An 18,448-nucleotide genomic window follows, 5' to 3' on the forward strand; every position below is an offset into this window, starting at 1 on the left:
CTAAAATAGAAAGTAAATCGTCAAACTCGCCTAAAAAGGTGTCATGAGGCTTGGGGTGGTCTGTAGACAGTAAAAATAATAGTAGAGTAGGGAAACGACAGATTTAGAACAAGATATTCAAAAGAAGAGAGTAAAGGCACAGTAACAGGACATAAACAGAAAAGGAGATTATAAACAACAATAGTGCCCCCACTATGGCCAGTGAGATAGTTCAAACAAACTGCCATAAAAAAAAATGTTCCTCACTAATTATGGAACATAAATGTTTTACCATGCTAGTGTCATGATAGTACAGTTTGAAATAAAATCCAAAAACTGCATTCAAGATCAAAGCAATGATTCCCCTTGCTCTTGCAATTCCTAGGTTGATTTTCTTGCCAAAGTTCTCACTGAAGGAATGAACACACCATGCATTTCCGTTCCAGTTACTAAGTGTTCCTCCAAACCTGGTGACACAATAGCTCAGCAAATTCTTGTAAAAGGCACTTTTAACTTTTGGTTTGGCTTCTTGATTAAAAATATCCAGGTATTTGATGACATTTTAATTGTAAGTCAGTTTGAAAGAAGTTTCAGTGTTTTAGGCTGCAGCTGGTAAAAAGAACATGGTGAAAAATATATGCATTTAAAGGTTTCTTTAAGGAAATACTCTAGTTTCAGGTAAGCATAGGTAGAAAAACTATACTAGTTGTGATTTTTCCCTCTAATGTTAATTGATCTTTGTTTATTGATGGTATTTAAATTTTAGTTGCTGTCTAAAAGCCTAGGAACAAGTAATAGGTTTATTCCATGCTGAAAAAAAGAAGAAAGAAAAAAACGTTTCGGCCGTGGAGCCTTCTTCAGGTGTCACCTGAATACCTGACACCTGAAGAAGGCTCCACGGCCAAAACGTGTTTTCTTTCTTCTTTTTTTTAGCATGGAATAAACCTATTACTTGTTCATTTGCAGCCTACGCATGCTGACGCACCTACCCACCTGAATGTCTAAAGCCTAGGTTTAACTTACAGCATCACCTGTTCTTTTTCCTTACTATCGACCCACTATAGATAGCAATGAATTTTCAAAGGTTTGAAAAACCCATCTGAAAATGACCATTTAATCTGGACATCCACAAATATATTAAATATTTTTAATGTTTTAAAATGCAACAGAGCAACTGATTTTTGTTAGTGGTTGCAAGACAAAAAAAAATTACTGATGCATTTTCTGGGTAAAAGAATAGCATGTAATATTTACAGGCCAAATGTTATGAATTTTCAGGACTTTAAAAAGGCATTTTGAGTGAAACTATTAGAAAGGATTGCACCTCTGCACTTATTCCTAGACAAACAGATTAGCCGCAGACCATGGTTTCTCTTTTCAAACAATGACTTTATTTACAGGATGTTGGGTCAAAACATCTCTCTGTCATCCTGCCTTTTCCTTTTTGTGCGACAACCTTTTTGTACAAACCAAATCCCATTTGAGAATGCCGGATTAGAATACAATTGGGTCAATTACAATGTGTTATTTTGATTACATCAGTGGTCTATCTGTGTTGAGTCTTTAGGTGGCCTTTAGTGTCAGCCCTGTTGTAATTACAACCCGCTGTGTGGGCAGTCTGCCCACTCCTCCTTGCCCAGGAGGGACCAGGGTATTTACAGTAGTACCCTCCCCACCAAGGGATTGAATCTGAGCCAGACGTGAGGCAAAGAATGAGTGGGAAAGGCACTCCAAAGAAACCAGGAGAGTTACTCTTCTTCTCCCAAATGTATTGCATAATGCAGAATATTAGTTACAAATAGAAATGTAGGCTTTGTTCAAGCCTACGGCCCTTAACAAGGCCTGTAGGCTTTGTTCAGTTGAGGCTGGTCCTCAGCTCTCTTTACCCAATACTTAATATCTTTTGACTAAATGTCTTGTTTTGATTAGACTGGTCTTTTTTTGTCAGTCCTTCATTGTTATGTAATGCCCTTCCTCTGCCACTTTGAGAAAGAAATTTTTACTCTCTTCATATCTCAATTTAAAACTTTTTATTTGGGTGAGTACTTTTTGCTTTTACTAATCTGATTGAAATATAGGATAAACTGTTAGGCATTTTATGTACTTTTAAATGTTTTTTTTCTTCTTTATCACTATGTACAGCATCTGTGGGTTTGAAAAGACACTTTATAAATAAGTTAAAATAGTGTAGACAATGCAGTACTTTATACAAAAAATTCAGTATATGTAAAAATGGTACCTTATAGGGGTTTTCAATGATTACAGAATCAATTATGATTCACTGTGGGGAAGTTACTTACATAACAGCAATAGCCAGCACCCATATCACCCTGCAACTCACAACTGGCAACCCACTGAAGCTAAGCAGGTGTGAGCCTGGTCAGTACCTGGATGGGAGACCTCCTGGGAAAAACTAAGGTTGCTGCTGGAAGAGGTGTTAGTGGGGCCAGCGGGGGGCGCTCACCCTGCGGTCCATGTGGGTCCTAATGCCCCAGTATAGTGACGGGTACACTATACTGCAAACAGGCGCCGTCCTCCGGATGAGACGTAAAACCGAGGTCCTGACTCTCTGTGGTCATTAAAAATCCCAGGGCGCTTCTCGAAAAGAGTAGGGGTGTAACCCCGGTGTCCTGGCCAAATTTCCAATTGGCCCTTACTAATCATGGCCTCCTAATAATCCCCCTCTATGAATTGGCTACATTACTCTGCTCTCCTCCCCACTGATAGCTGATGTGTGGTGAGCGTTCTGGTGCACTATGGCTGCCGTCGCATCATCCAGGTGGATGCTGCACATTGGTGGTGGTGGAGGGTAGTCCCCATTACCTGTAAAGCGCTTTGAGTGGAGTGTCCAGAAAAGCGCTATATAAGTGTAAGCAATTATTATTATTATTATTATTAATACCTAGGAATATGTAAATATAAAGCAAAACTTTATATTTTTTATCACTATGTACAGCATCTGTGGGTTTGAAAAGACACTTTATAAATAAGTTAAAATAGTGTAGACAATGCAGTACTTTATGCAAAAAATTCAGTATATTCAGTAGAGGACTGCACTTACGCAGTTTGATCTTGCACAGCAGAAACTCCCATACAATTAATAAATTACAAGGTTATGACTTACTTAAAACAGTTAAATAAAAATGTATTACTTGAATGCTAAGTAAATTGTTTCATCAAGGTGTTGCATGAATTTAGGCGTACAAATAGTGTACTCTCCTTGGACTATAGTGGTGATATTGCTTATACAACTATTGTTGAAAAACATAATGTACTATTCTTCCATAAGATTTACCACTGATGCCTCCATGACACTTATCTGTGCAGACTTTCATTCATTGGCCCTCACTATATACTGTGAAAATGCTACGCTGGTTTAGTTGCAGATATTTAATTGAGAAAACCTTATTTAACAATTGGAGTTCTCTGAACCACCATACAATTTAAAATTTTTGTATTGGTCAAACTCCCAGTTTCCCAGGAGCAAATAAAAGGTTAATGTCATTTTGATTTGCTGGTAAAAAAGGCTGGAACAAGTAAGCTGAAAATACAGTATGTATACCTATGTATCTGGGGGTAACCTGAATTGCATGATTTTTTTTCTTCAAATTTTTTGCAATTGTGTTCTTAGTTGAAAGTGAAGCTTAACTATTTAAGGCAGGACAAACTGATATCTGCTCTCTCCAGGTTTGTGAACCCTGCCTTTTTATTTAGTTAAATTTATTACTATCCAATGGTCAAGAGAAATGAGAAGTAATATTTCTATAACCTGTACTTTTACAACTGAGACTAAATGAATCCTTTAATTTAACTTGTTTCTTAATTGTACTTGGTTTTGGATGTAGTCTGCTGCAGATGTGTTGCAAAAAAATGGAGCAAACCATCTCCTGGATGTGCTTAAGTTATTGTTGCCTTATTTCTGTCTAAAAATCTCTTAATTTACCAGTCCTGATGTACGGACACAGGTGGGCAAGGTGCCATGATGCACTCCCACCAAAAACCTGACTGGTGCAGAGCTTCAGTTATGTCAATTTCACAGACTTGAGTGAGAGGAGTTGTGAAATCCATAAAGTGGTCCAGGCTTGATGCCAACCAAATTCTTAAGCATCTTAAAGGGGAACTGCAATGCAATTTTTATATTTTGAAGTTAGAAAGAATCAGCATTGATGAGTGCATTTCTCATCAAACCACAGTAAAAATTAAATGTACACAGTAACTTGTAAAATCTCAAATTTTCACCACAAAAAAGGCAAAAATGTCCAGGTATGTGCAACGCCATATTCTGCGATTCAGAAAAAGGCAACAAAACTTCCAGTGATGTGAAGCAGCCCAATTACATTGTAAACATGCAGGTATGTGAATAAATCTTTTCCTCTAATAGAAATATTGCTCTTGACCTTGAGACAGTTTTGCTGATAGATGGAACTTGTTAACTCTCATGTAGATCACTTTGGAAACTTTCTGTGGTGAGATATCTGCTGCAGAACCTGTAATTAATTCACTTGCACATCGCAATACTTTAGTTATTACAGTGACTAGCAAGCAGAAAGGGCCACCTCATATCAGTTCTCGCAAACGCGCACTTTCGCCCTTGGTGAGACCAAGGCTTTGCGACATGATGACTTACGGTACTTCCACAACAGTTCTAACAAATATGATTTTTTTTTTCTATACTGTCAATGAATTTCTTTTATTACCAAGATTTAATAACCGGTCTGCATAATTTGGCCTGCATCCCTAGTTGATTAGTAAGAGATCAGTTGGAATAAAAAATGAGAGGATTAGGTTTATATAATATCCAGTTTTACTGCAAGTTTGGCCTCTAAATTTTGTTTAGTAGAATCTTAAGGGTATTTCTCTTGACATGAAAACCACAACACAATCACACAATACTGCTGAATACAGCATTTCAGTACTTACTATACTGTCTATATTCAAGATATGCAAAATTTAATGAATCATTTTATATTGACTATATTGTATTAAGTTATCTCGTATATATTCAAACTTCTAAAAAATTAAAATCACTTAAGTGGTAAAAATAAGTGTGTATTGGTATATGCATATGATGTCTCAGCAAGGGTCTTCCCTCAGGGTCAAATCTTAACTAAGACTTCTAATGAGGTGTCTTGAGTCCTGTTCAGTAGTGCATCTTAAATGATTGCGTATGGTTTTTGACTTATTAGCTGTACAAATGTTGGGTGGGATAATTCTCTAGATGTCAATATGTCAATATAATATATAGGCTTTAGTTTTGCAGGTTTCATCAGAAGTGATCTCAGTGCAATTGGGTTAATTTCAATTATATAGAAAGTGTTGTCTTTTAAATGTTTGTGGTATGATAGTATTTTGTCAGCTTACTGGGCAAAACATTATGATGAGTGAATGTTATCTTACTGAAATGGTGCTAGTTTATTTCACGAATGTTAAACCAGCAGTATTCACCTTGGCCAATCCTTTGATTTTTAGGGATCATCTAGTAGCTTGTGCTACACTTTCTTAACTTAAAATAAAAAGCAATACTACAACAAGCTCAAGTAGGTAGCTTGCGTAGGCTGCAAAGGAACAGGTAAAGGTTTATTCCTGCCTTCCTTTCAGCATGGTGTAAACCTTTACCTGTTCATTTGTAATGCTACAACAATACTACTAAGCATAAAGGTATTGTCTGCTATGTGGATAATTGTGCTGTGTGACTTTGTAGCTTGAGTGGCCTCTGGACAGCTATGATTGAATCCTGGTGGGGGTAAAATTGCACTCATGAAGTTGATATCATGACTGGGATTACATAGTATATCAGTCCCCTTAACCTGCTGCTGCAGTGGACAAGAAGGAGTTGAGAGGAATGTAATGGGGATCATTCGTACTGAACCAGAAACACATGTAGATGTCATGGTTTTGCAACCTAGATAGTGTGGAAATCTCCCATGGCAGGTGGCCTGGTGTTCTGGTTTAGTGGAATTTTCTCTTGGGAGGGGTGCTGTAAGGATTTGAAGCTGGAATGACCTGTAAGTGGCCGGATCAAATCCTGGCAGGGGAAGAAGCTGCACTTATTACTACATGTGTTGCTTGCTTGTTTTTTTAACTTTTTTTACATTTACATTTTGTGTTCTGAAGTCAATGCTTTCTTTTTTTCCTGCAGCCTGTGGTACGGCAGCTGGTGGTGTTGAAGATGAAGGGGAATCGGAGGCAGGCTGGATTGAAGGGGCAGCAATTCTGTTGTCTGTTATATGTGTGGTGCTAGTAACAGCTTTTAATGACTGGAGTAAAGAGAAACAGTTTCGTGGATTACAAAACCGAATTGAACAAGAACAAAAGTTTACTGTGGTTAGGGGTGGCCAGGTCATCCAGATACCTGTTGCAGAAATTGTTGTTGGTGACATTGCACAAGTCAAATATGGTAAGAATTTTATTTCCGACAGTCTTGTCATTTCTGCTTCTGCGTAATTTGAGTACAGCTACAATACAATATATTCTAATATTTGTTGCTTTAAATGTTTGCAGGAACAACTAATCAAGTTATGTAGACTTGTATGTCAAGCTGCAAATAAACTAGGACAGGTTAATTCCACACTGAGAAGTAAACAAGAAAACATTGGAAACTGTACATTGCTGTAAAGCCAGAACAAGAAGCAACATGAAAAAGCTGTCTGTTTTCGCCTCGCAGCATTCTACATTTTTTGTTCTATTTCCTTTATCATCGTCTCTAAAGGGCTAATTTTTCTTAGAGCTTTTCTTCAAACATATTTCTAAAGTCACTTATTATAGTCATGTTTCCAAAATGATTTTTCACATCTTGAGTTCAGCTATTCTGATGTTTGAGCTAAATATTGATTGATTTACATGTGTTCTATGCATGTTCCAGGTGACCTCCTACCTGCCGATGGTGTGCTTATTCAAGGAAATGACCTAAAAATTGATGAAAGCTCACTCACTGGGGAGTCTGACCATGTCAAGAAGAATATAGAAAAAGATCCATTGCTGTTGTCAGGTATTTTGGATTTTTTTTGGAGGTAAAAGTACGATTTGCATGCAGATAATTGTACTGGACTGGTAAAACTTACAACTAAAGACTATATATAATACTGTTCTTCCCCATTGAAGAACATTGTATAATAAGATTATTGATGAGGCACAATTTATTCACCATTCTGTGCTGTATTCTGGAACCTGACGATTGACAACAATGCCATCTACTTCAGCTCACATTTTGTCTGATCCTGATTTGTTGGAAAAAAGAAAACTATTTCATTGCTGCCTGCCATAACTCAGCTCTTTGTATATTGTTTCAATGAGGTGCCTAAAGACTTAAGCACCTCTCTAGGCCAGTGTGTAAGGGGAGTAGCTTAATGAGCTCAGCTTTGGAAGTCCTGCATCTGACATCGATCGGTTTATTTAGGAAGTTCTTTTTGTGTGCACTACTTTTGGCATATTTTCTGTGAATTGTATGAATAGACTTCATGCTGTTTGATATCCGACAATGATGAAGAAAATAATATTCTGCATTGGGGTATTTTGCTTGATATGCCAATGTATTGTGCATTTGAGACTAGTGTAAATCTAAAGCAATTATGGCTTTTCTGCTTTGCTGCTTATGTTTCACTGTACATCAAAGTTGCAGTTTCATTTTATAGAAACAAATCCCTTGTTCAGTGCAAGTATCAATTAATGCAGTTTTTGATGCTGATGAGTTAGGATTTTTTAATCTTCTGCTACTTCATATTCTTCCTTTTTTAGAAGATGTACTGTAGCTCTAGTTATGTTTTCCAGTTGTTTCATAATGCATTACATTCAACTGGTGGTGGGAAAAATAAATTGGTAACCTCACAACACTAACATTTTTCAAAGGGAAATCTAACTTTTGTCCAAATTGTGTTGAAAAAACTTGAAAAACTTGAAAAAACTTTTCAAGAGTAAAAAAAAAATCTACAAATCTTACATGAAGTAAAACTGCATGTACATGTTCTTTAGTTTCTGCAAAATAAGATATAGAATAGTAATTATTATTATTATTATTAATTGCGTACACTTATATAGTGCTTTTCTGGACACTCCAGTCAAAGCGCTTTACAGGTAATGGGGACTCCCTCCACCACCACCAATGTGCAGCATCCACCTGAATGATGCGACGGCAGCCATAGTGCACCAGAACGCTCACCACACATCAGTTATCAGTGGGGAGGAGAGCAGAGTAATGAAGCCAATTCATAGATGGGGATTATTAGGAGGCCATGATTGGTAAGGGCAAATGGGAAATTTGGCCAGGACGCCGGGGTTACACCCCTACTCTTTTCGAGAAACGCCCTGGGATTTTTAATGACCGCAGAAAGTCAGGACTTTATTTACAGTATAGTGTCCCAGTCACTATATTGGGGCATTAGGACCCACACAGACCGCAGGGTGAGTGCCCCCTGCTGGCCCCACTAACACCTCTTCCAGCAGCAACCTTAGTTTTTCCAAGGAGGTCTCCCATCCAGGTACTAACCAGGCTCACACCTGCTTCGCTTCAGTGGGTTGCCAGTTGTGAGTTGCAGGGTGATATGGCACCTAGTATTTTCAAGGTTTGAGTTTGAAGACAATTTTAATTTGAGTGGGCCTATTTTCTCATTAGGTACCCATGTAATGGAGGGTTCTGGAAAAATGGTAGTCACTGCTATAGGGGTGAACTCCCAAACTGGAATAATCTTCACTTTACTTGGAGCTGGGGATGAAGATGAAAAAGACAAAGAAAAGGATGAGAAAGAGAAGAAAAAAGACAAAAAAAGTATGTTAAGGTTTCCTTAATGTCTTGCTAATGTGTAAATGTTCCTGATATTCATTTGTGAATGTTATTTATGTCCTAGCTTTTCATGAAGAGTATAAACAGAATTTAATGCTAATAACATTTTTAACCCAGTCTTCAATATTTCCATTGTTTCTTGAAATGCAGGTTGCAAGATAGGTAAAAAAGTTGTCATGTTTAACAATGTTTTAAGATATCTAGTATAATGCAAAATAAGAAGTAGGCAAGAACACTTGGTTAGCTTTTTCAAGGAAGCAAGTGTCATTTATTTTAAATTGATAATAGTTCCAAAATGTTAGACAGTAGGGCTGCTTTTTTTGATGATTAATGTACAGTCTTCATTTTGTACTAAAATAATATTGAACACATTAAAAGCTCCCTTTCCCTGATTGCATTTGAAATAGTGCCCTTTGTCATAGATCCCAAAACAATCCTCCTAATTGGTTGTTTTTTGGGTTTCTGATTTTTTTCTGATTAATTTGACAGTTGTGTCTTCAGAACAAATACAATACCTTTCTGTAACGAAACTGAAATTTTAAGGTTGTTGAATTCATCTTGTACACACTGTCATGTCTGTGCCTAAATTGAGAGGACTGTCCCACTGACCTTTGAAGGTGGATTTGTCACGAACAGTAAAATTGCACAGTCTGCACAGTCCTAGTAATCAGTGTTCTGATTTTCTTTGACATTCTTGCTTGATAACAATGATCTTTAAAAATACCAAAAAATGAGTAATGTTTAACTGTAAGCTTTTTATCAGGACTTCAGGAGCTCTAGTGCTGTTTACAAAGTTTAATGAAATTAAGTATCCTTATTGAAGGACTTGGGAAATTTTAGACTGAGCATCTGCATTCAAAACATTTTGCTTGAGTGTTCTAGATGTTGGCTGAAAAAAGTCTGAACTGTTTGCATTGATGCATACTCCCTGTATTGTGTAATAACTTTTATTAATGATACTCTTTTCAGACAAAAAGCAAGATGGATCTACTGAAAATCGCAACAAAGGTAAATCCTGAAATATGCTTAAGTTCTTGTTGCATTAGCAGATTATCTTAGATACAGTGTTTAATAATGTAGCAGAAAGAACTTTGAGCAATTATTTTATAACTGTTTTCGTAATTTAAAAATGTGCTCTGCAGCTGAGAAAGGTAGGCGAGGAATATGCTGCCAGAACAAATAAGAATGAAAGATGGTTTTTGCAGTCTTTTTTTGCTAGAAAGGAGCTCCCACTTGTTGCAGTGAGCAAGCAAAGCTAAGCTTTTGAAGGCTTAAATATTTTTCAATATAGTTTCAAGTAGGTCATGATGAAAAATACACATGTTATGTTTGTGCTCAAAACGTAAAATGAAAAAATAAATACAGGAAGTGTATGTCGCCTGAATATTTGCCCAAGTTTCAATTTTCTAGTATAGGATGTTTTCAAATTGTGTGTCTTGTCATAGGGAGTAATGTATTAAGTTTTAAGTGGTTTCATTATATTAATTTGGACCAGATTAATTTGTCTTTTTGTGGTAGATGTGGGTCAGTTGTGTAAGTTTTCCATACGATTTGCAGTGTGTTTAAGAGTGTTTAATCTATGCAGAATATTAAATTATTTTTTGAGACTTTTCAAAGTTAGTCTTAACATGGTAAGAGTGATTTTAATGTCCTTTACTCTCTATCTCAGCTAAAGCTCAGGATGGTGCTGCTATGGAAATGCAGCCTCTTAAGAGTGAGGATGGTGGGGATGGTGATGATGCTAAGGAAAAAAGGAAAGCAAATTTGCCAAAGAAAGAGAAATCTGTTCTTCAAGGGAAGCTCACAAAACTAGCTGTCCAAATTGGCAAAGCAGGTGAGTTGCAAAGGAGTAAACACCCATTTTGTATTATACAGTGTCTTAGTAAATAACTTATTTTAATAGGACAATTAATTCTTTTGTGCTGATATATTGCAAACATTTAAACTTTTTTTTTCACTTTTCCTCTTCCATAGGGCTTGTGATGTCTGCCATTACTGTCATTATCCTTGTGCTGTATTTTGTCATTGACACCTTCTGGATTCAAGGACGTCCGTGGCTTAAAGAGTGCACACCAATTTACATCCAATATTTTGTCAAGTTCTTCATCATTGGTGTCACAGTATTGGTTGTTGCAGTACCTGAGGGTCTTCCTCTTGCTGTTACTATTTCTCTGGCTTACTCTGTCAAAGTAGGTGACAGACTTGTTTTACTTTTTACACAAAAGAAATGTTCATTTCTAGACATCTTTTAAGTGAATGTTGAGTGTTTAGAAGTGCCTAGCCTTACACATTCTAGATAAAACAAGGTCTGCAGAATAGACCACAAATGCCTGCATATCTAATCTTTTGGGATCTTATTTTCCCCAAAGTACATTTTCTGAATGTTTTATTTAAACATTCAAATATACCACTGTGCAGGTTATACTTAAAACTGCTTATGAAACAAGAATTAAGAATGCAGTGAAAGTCATGACATTCTCCATGTTTTAATAAAAAGAGGAAGGGTTTACCTGTGCTGTCACAGTATGATGTAAAGACAAATAAGCACATTAATTTTCCTGATGTTCTATATTGAACATAGGTTTGGGTTAATGAAATGTTTAATGTCAATAAATGTCTTATTAAAAATTTATTTCACACTGTTTTTTGGCTATGTATATTTAATCGGGTTTCCAGTGTGAAATTCAAACAATGGGAATTTTATGCCAGAAGTCTTTTTATGCTTTAGTTCACTGACTCTGGGCATTCCCACACAAAGATACAGCTAGATCCATATCAGGACTTTATGGAGGGCAGAACACAGCCTTCCATCTTGGTTTTTAAATCACGGTTAGCGCTCTGGACTCTGAGCTGAAGATTGTGGGTTCCAAATTCTAGGTCTTTATTTTGTTCCTTTGAGCAAGGTACAACATAAATGCCTGTCTGCATGAACGAGTACTATAGGTTGTCTTTGTCCGTATCCCATAATCCATATTCAGTTCATGAAATTAACAACTCCAATTTAAACAGTTTTGAATTAGTGTTTACCTTTTCACCTGAACTTAGTTTGGTACTTTTATCCTTTTTCATGAGAACTGTCAGAGCAACATCTATGTTACAGGTAAAAGCATTCATGCTTAGGAAACTGCCAGTCTAGCCATTGCTTCTGTTCTGTATGCTGACAAATTTACTTACCACCTTCAGACATGTAACTAGTATTAAATATTACCATTATACTGTAAATCTTTGTAGAAGAAGAAATGGTAGATTTTCTAGCTGAAAATGTATAGGTTTATCAGTTAACATTGCAAAAACATTTTGAAGTTGGTGTCTTAGTATAGAAGAAGCCTGCCAGTCTAGGTTAATGGTAATACTTAGTTTGTATTGAATGTTTGTTAATGATTACTACCAGAATGTATACATTTTCACAATGATAAATTTGAAGATGAGCAGTTGTTTCACTACATGAGTATTTAAAATCATCAGCTCATTTCTCATGTCAGAATCCTCAATCACCTCATCTAAAGGGATTATTAAGTTAATGTGATTTCTGTTGCTGTTTTAATTAGTGAAGTTGAAAGGTTTTTTTCTTTGTTTTAATGTATATGACATTAATCAAACTTGTATTGACTTGGTTTTTTTTTACTCATTTCAGAAAATGATGAATGATAATAATTTGGTAAGGCATCTGGATGCCTGTGAAACCATGGGTAATGCTACAGCTATCTGTTCTGATAAAACTGGAACTCTGACCATGAACCGAATGACTGTTGTTCAAGTATACATTGCAGATAAGCATTACAGAAAGATCCCTGAACCAGAAGCTATCCCCGAGAACACTTTGGACCTCCTTATTACAGGGATTGGAGTTAACTGTGCTTACACTACTAAAATCCTGGTAAGTATGAACTGATGTTTATGTAATATTTCTGTTTTTTCCAATATTTGTTTATAACACTAATTTGAAATGACAACGTTGAATTCAATATTAAATGTGCAACTTCATCTTAAAGGTATTTTACTTTTAATTATACAAGAGGCTGTTGAAATACACTAAATTCATTGGATTTAAGTTACAGAAGCAAAATAAATGCTTTGTTCATTTCTTGTTTGCTTCAACATTTGTGCTAATATTTAAATATCCAAATTCCATCTGGATTTCTGGTACAATGTATTGTGCATATCCTTAAAGCTGTAAACCATATTAGAATTCTTTGTTTGAAGAATATCTTAACTTTCACTTCTACATTTATGTTCCACACCAATTATCAATGAATTATTAATCATCTAATTTCCGGTTGTATTACACATTGTTTGAACCAGGTGAGTAGCAGTAACATTTCCCAACTGTTCAATACTGTTTAAGAAAGGAGAACCCTAATGTAAATCTGCATCTCCATATATTAAAGTGAATACATTTTTGAGTAACAATATTTCAAAGAAAGAGTGACAGTATCTATAACTGGATATGTACCTACTACTTTCTGGCTTAACTGAATATTTACTAGAAAACCGCTATTATGTATATGCACTTACAGTGCCTTGCGAAAGTATTCGGCCCCCTTGAACTTTTCAACCTTTTGCCACATTTCAGGCTTCAAACATAAAGATATACATTTTTTATTTTATGTGAAGAATCACCAACAAGTGGGACACAATTGTGAAGTGGAACGAAATCTATTGGATTTTTGAAACTTTTTTAACTAATAAAAAAATGAAAAGTGGGGCGTGCAAAATTATTCGGCCCCCTTGCGTTAATACTTTGTAGAGCCACCTTTTGCTGCGATTAGAGCTGCAAGTCGCTTGGGGTATGTCTCTATCAGTTTTGCACATCGAGAGACTGAAATTCTTGCCCATTCTTCCTTGCAAAACAGCTCGAGCTCAGTGAGGTTGGATGGAGAGCGTTTGTGAACAGCAGTTTTCAGCTCTTTCCACAGATTCTCGATTGGATTCAGGTCTGGACTTTGACTTGGCCATTCAAACACCTGGATACGTTTATTTGTGAACCATTCCTTTGTAGATTTTGCTGTATGTTTGGGATCATTGTCTTGTTGGAAGATAAATCTCCGTCCCAGTTTCAGGTCTTTTGCAGACTCCAACAGGTTTTCATCCAGAATGGTCCTGTATTTGGCTGCATCCATCTTCCCCTCAATTTTAACCATCTTCCCTGTCCCTGCTGAAGAAAAGCAGGCCCAAACCATGATGCTGCCACCACCATGTTTGACAGTGGGGATGGTGTGTTGAGGGTGATAAGCTGTGTTGCTTTTACGCCAAACATATCGTTTTGCATTGTGGCCAAAAAGTTCGATTTTGGTTTCATCTGACCAGAGCACCTTCTTCCACATGTTTGGGGTGTCTCCCAGGTGGCTTGTGGCAAACTTTAGACGAGACTTTTTATGGATATCTTTGAGAAATGGCTTTCTTCTTGCCACTCTTCCATAAAGGCCAGATTTGTGCAGTGTAAGACTGATTGTTGTCCTATGGACAGACTCTCTCACCTCAGCTGTAGTTCTCTGCAGTTCATCCAGAGTGATCATGGGCCTCTTGGCTGCATCTCTGATCAGTCTTCTCCTTGTCTGAGCTGAAAGTTAAGAGGGACGGCCAGGTCTTGGTAGATTTGCAGTGGTCTGATACTCCTTCCATTTCAAGATGATCGCTTGCACAGTGCTCCTTGGGATGTTTGAAGCTTGGGAAATCTTTTTGTATCCAAATCCGGCTTTAAACTTCTCCACAACAGTATTACGGACCTGCCTGGTGTATTCCTTGGTCTTCATGATGCTCTCTGCGCTTTCAACAGAACCTTGAGACTATCACAGAGCAGGTGCATTTATACAGAGACTTGATTACACACAGGTGGATTCTATTTATCACCATCAGTCATTTAGGACAACATTGGATCATTCAGAGATCCTCGCTGAACTTCTGGAGTGAGTTTGCTGCACTGAAAGTAAAGGGGCCGAATAATTTTGCACGCCACACTTTTCATTTTTTTATTAGTTAAAAAAGTTTCAAAAATCCAATAGATTTCGTTCCACTTCACAATTGTGTCCCACTTGTTGGTGATTCTTCACATAAAATAAAAAATTTATATCTTTATGTTTGAAGCCTGAAATGTGGCAAAAGGTTGAAAAGTTCAAGGGGGCCGAATACTTTCGCAAGGCACTGTATGTGCTAATTGGGCCATAGTCCCTCTTCCAGTGCTATACAGCCTGTTGTGATCACAGAAGCACTTTTATACTGCTGTGCACATTCACAGTCTTTTGTCTTTTTTTACATTTTTGGACAAAAGGATATTTGAACATCATTCCAACAATACTGATAGACAAACATGATCTAATTTAAAAAAATTACATTGAAAAATTACATTTTGCACTCATTTGTCCTATTTAAATCAACAGAAATGCAATGTGTGGAAAAAGTTAGTACACCCCTACCTTTATCATCGCATCAAATGCCTAAAATTAGAATCAGGTGAACCAAAACAGCAAATGATGGGAAACCTCATTAGAGAGTAACTTGGAAAGCAATGCCTTAAATGAACATTAGAAACCTGTGGTCTGGTTTGTTCTTAACAATTGAGGTGTGTGGCTACATCATGCCAATAATAATTAATAATAATTGCTTACACTTATATAGTGCTTTTCTGGACACTCCACTCAAAGCATCCACCTGGATGATGCGACGGCAGCCATAGTGCGGCAGAACGCTCACCACACATCAGCTATAAGTGGGGAGGACAACAGAGTAATGAAGCCAATTCATACAGTAGATGGGGATTGTTAGGAGGCCATGATTGGTAAGGGCCAATGGGAAATTTGGCCAGGACCCCAGGGTTACACCCCTACTCTTTTCGAGAAATGCCCTGGGATTTTTAATGACCACAGAGAGTCAGGACTTCGGTTTTACGTCCCATCCGAAGGATGGCGCCTTTTTACAGTATATTGTCCCCATCACTATAATGGGCCATTAGGACCCACACAGACCGCAGGGTGAGCACCCCCTGCTGGCTCCACTAACATCTTTACCAGCAGCAACCTTAGATTTTCCTAGGAGGTCTCCATCCAGGTACTAACCAGGCTCACACCTGCTTAGTTTCAGTGGGCTGCCAGTTGTGAGTTGCAGGGTGATATGGCTGCTGCCAAGATCAAAAGAGTTCTCTGAGGCTCTTGGAAGAAAGATTGTTAATGCCTATGCGTCTGGGAAGGGTTTTAAAGTCATTTCCACGCAATTTGTAGTCAATCACTCCACTTTCCGAAAGATCTACAAATGGAGAAAATGTCAAACCACTGGCAATCTATCCAGGTCAGGTCGCCCCACCAAATTCAGCCCAAGAGCTGACCGAAAGATGCTGCTATTGGAGGACTATTGGAACAATGTGCTCTGGATGGATGAGACAAAGGTAGAGCTGTTTGGCCACAATGCCAAATGTCATGTTTGGCGAAAACCAAAAACTGCCATTGATCAAAAAAAGCTCATACCAACTGTAAAGCATGGTGGTGGACACATTATCGATTGGGGCTGCTTTTATGCCTCAGGGCCAGGCCAGCTTGCCATCATAGTCAACCATGAATTCCACATTGTACCAGAGAGTACTTGAGGAAAATGTGAGGCATTCTGTCAAAAAGCTAAAGCTGAACTGTAAGTGGACCTTGCAACAAGACAATGACCCAAAACACTCAAGCAAATCCACAAAAGAATGGCTCAAAAAGAAGAAATGGAGGATTATGGAATGGCCAAGTCAAAGCCCAGATCTTAACCCGATAGAAATGCTGTGGGCTGTACAAGAAAGCCCTCAAACATCATACACTTGAAGGAGTTCTGTAAGTAGGAGTGTGCTAAAAATTCTCCCAGTTGATTTAGGAGACTGATAAACAATTAAAAGAAACACCTACAAGAAGTGATTTCATCCAAAGGGGGTAACACCAGCTATTGAAGCTAGGCGATGTACTTTTTTTTTCCACAGCAGACAATTGCATTTCTGACTTTTTTGTTGAATAAATGATTACAAAGAATTTCCATTGTTATTTGTTAAGTTAGATCACCTTTATCTCTTAATATTGTTGAAATTAATATCAAATATCCGTAAATGCAAATATGTTGAAAAATACACACCTTTTCATAGGGTGTACTTACTTTTTCACAGCACTGTATGTTGGCTTCATTATTTTGTGACAATGCATTGTATACATTCCATTATTCTTACAGAATTGAAAAGTGCAGGATTCGTGTAGCTCTTTTGAAATTTTTTAGGTGTTTAATAGCTTGATTTTTTTTATCGATTTGGGTTTCAACAAAAAATGGTTACAACAATGTAAGTTGCCTCTTCCCTGCCAGACGCTTGCGACTCTGTTGCTTTTTTGCATGTTTAGCTCCTACTAAAAAAAACTTGACTTTTTGAATGATTGTAAAAAAAGACGTTTGAAAGACATGCGTAGAAAAGGAACGCTTACTCACGGGTCTGGGTGAGAAATGTAGAGAATGAAGATCTAGTGATTTTTTTGTATTCCCATGCTTCATGTAATTCTACCAGTGATTAACTTGATATATCTAAGGTGTCATTTTGATCTTCATTGTTGCTGATTAGAGGATAAAGGTTCTCCCTCATGCAGTTCAGCTCAGATAAGATTTGCCCTTATTGAGGTGTGCATGGTTTTATGGTGTAGGCTGCATGTTAACTCAAAGAACAGAAGCCACAGAAGTCGTCATTTGTGGTATTGGTGCCCTATAAGACTTTTATGTAGCTCCCTTTGAAAAATATTTAAATTGATAAATTAATAAATGGCAGCAAGACTCCTGGAGCAGTTTGTATGACTGTAATATTTATATTTTGCTTTGTGCTTCAGCGGTAAGGTATATAGGTCCTTATTTACTCTCTACATGTAATTAAGAAGACAAAGCTCGAAGAATTAAATTGTCTTGTGGTTGCTGTTTGATGTACAGAGCACTATTGCTGTCCTTCTATCCAGGATCAATTTCCTCACTACTTGGAGGGTCGGTTTTCTGCTTCCAGACCATATTCCAGTTTTTTTTGTTTAGTCAAAGCAATCTTGTTGTGTTTTTGTTGTATGTATGATTTCAGCACTATCAAGGAATCTTTCCTGATTCCTGTTATTTTGACACACATTTTAGAGACTTTCCCTGTTTGGAGATGTTTTGACTAAGACAAACTTCAAGATCTCTCTATCATGATAAGTACAGAATGTTTTCTTCTCCATTTGAACTGTTTTTGTATCTGAGTTTTGAACTGAGTATTTGTATCTGGGGAGGCAGTGTCTGATGCATCTAAATTGCAGTCTGGGAATTAAGGTCTGTTTTACCTAGTCTCAGCACAGTTCCATTTGGAACATGTGTGCCTTATGTGTGTTGTCTTAGGAGTTCTAAAGGTGCTCTAAGCACTGGTTCAATAAAAATACATTTAGAAGAATTTAAAGTTATGTTTTTAAGCAGAAGCTCATGTTGCTTTCTTGCACCATACTAAAGATCAGATTAGGTCAGTTTATTTGCCATATACAATTTCTTGTATTAGGAATTTGTCTTTTCGCATACCCCAACTTTGCTCTCCATGAGAGACATAAGGAGAGTAGCTTGGGATCAGAGCATAGCCATTTATACAGCGCCCCTGGAGCAGTTGGGTTTAAGGGCTTTGCTCAGGGGCCCAACTAAGTAGGATTCTTCTGCCGGCTACGGGATACGAACCGGCAACCTTCTAGCTAC

The 18,448-nt window shown here is 37.3% G+C and overlaps 1 protein-coding gene across 6 annotated transcripts in view; it reads left to right on the top strand.

Annotated features, from left to right (window-relative positions):
- The window catches only part of atp2b1a (ATPase plasma membrane Ca2+ transporting 1a), an 80,087-nt gene that overhangs the window by 41,830 nt on the left and 19,809 nt on the right, over window positions 1–18,448 (top strand). For all 6 annotated transcript variants that reach the window (XM_088647175.1, XM_088647174.1, XM_088647178.1 and 3 more), the window contains exons 4-10: window positions 6,119–6,376; window positions 6,842–6,967; window positions 8,588–8,740; window positions 9,725–9,763; window positions 10,425–10,589; window positions 10,730–10,944; window positions 12,390–12,632. In XM_088647175.1, coding sequence (XP_088503301.1) covers window positions 6,119–6,376; window positions 6,842–6,967; window positions 8,588–8,740; window positions 9,725–9,763; window positions 10,425–10,589; window positions 10,730–10,944; window positions 12,390–12,632 — 1,199 coding nt within the window. The remainder of the gene's footprint in view (window positions 1–6,118; window positions 6,377–6,841; window positions 6,968–8,587; window positions 8,741–9,724; window positions 9,764–10,424; window positions 10,590–10,729; window positions 10,945–12,389; window positions 12,633–18,448) is intronic.

The sequence above is a fragment of the Lepisosteus platostomus genome, chromosome 9 (assembly GCF_059453375.1).
Source record: "Lepisosteus platostomus isolate fLepPlt1 chromosome 9, fLepPlt1.hap1, whole genome shotgun sequence".
Classification (NCBI taxonomy): Eukaryota; Metazoa; Chordata; class Actinopteri; order Semionotiformes; family Lepisosteidae; genus Lepisosteus; species Lepisosteus platostomus.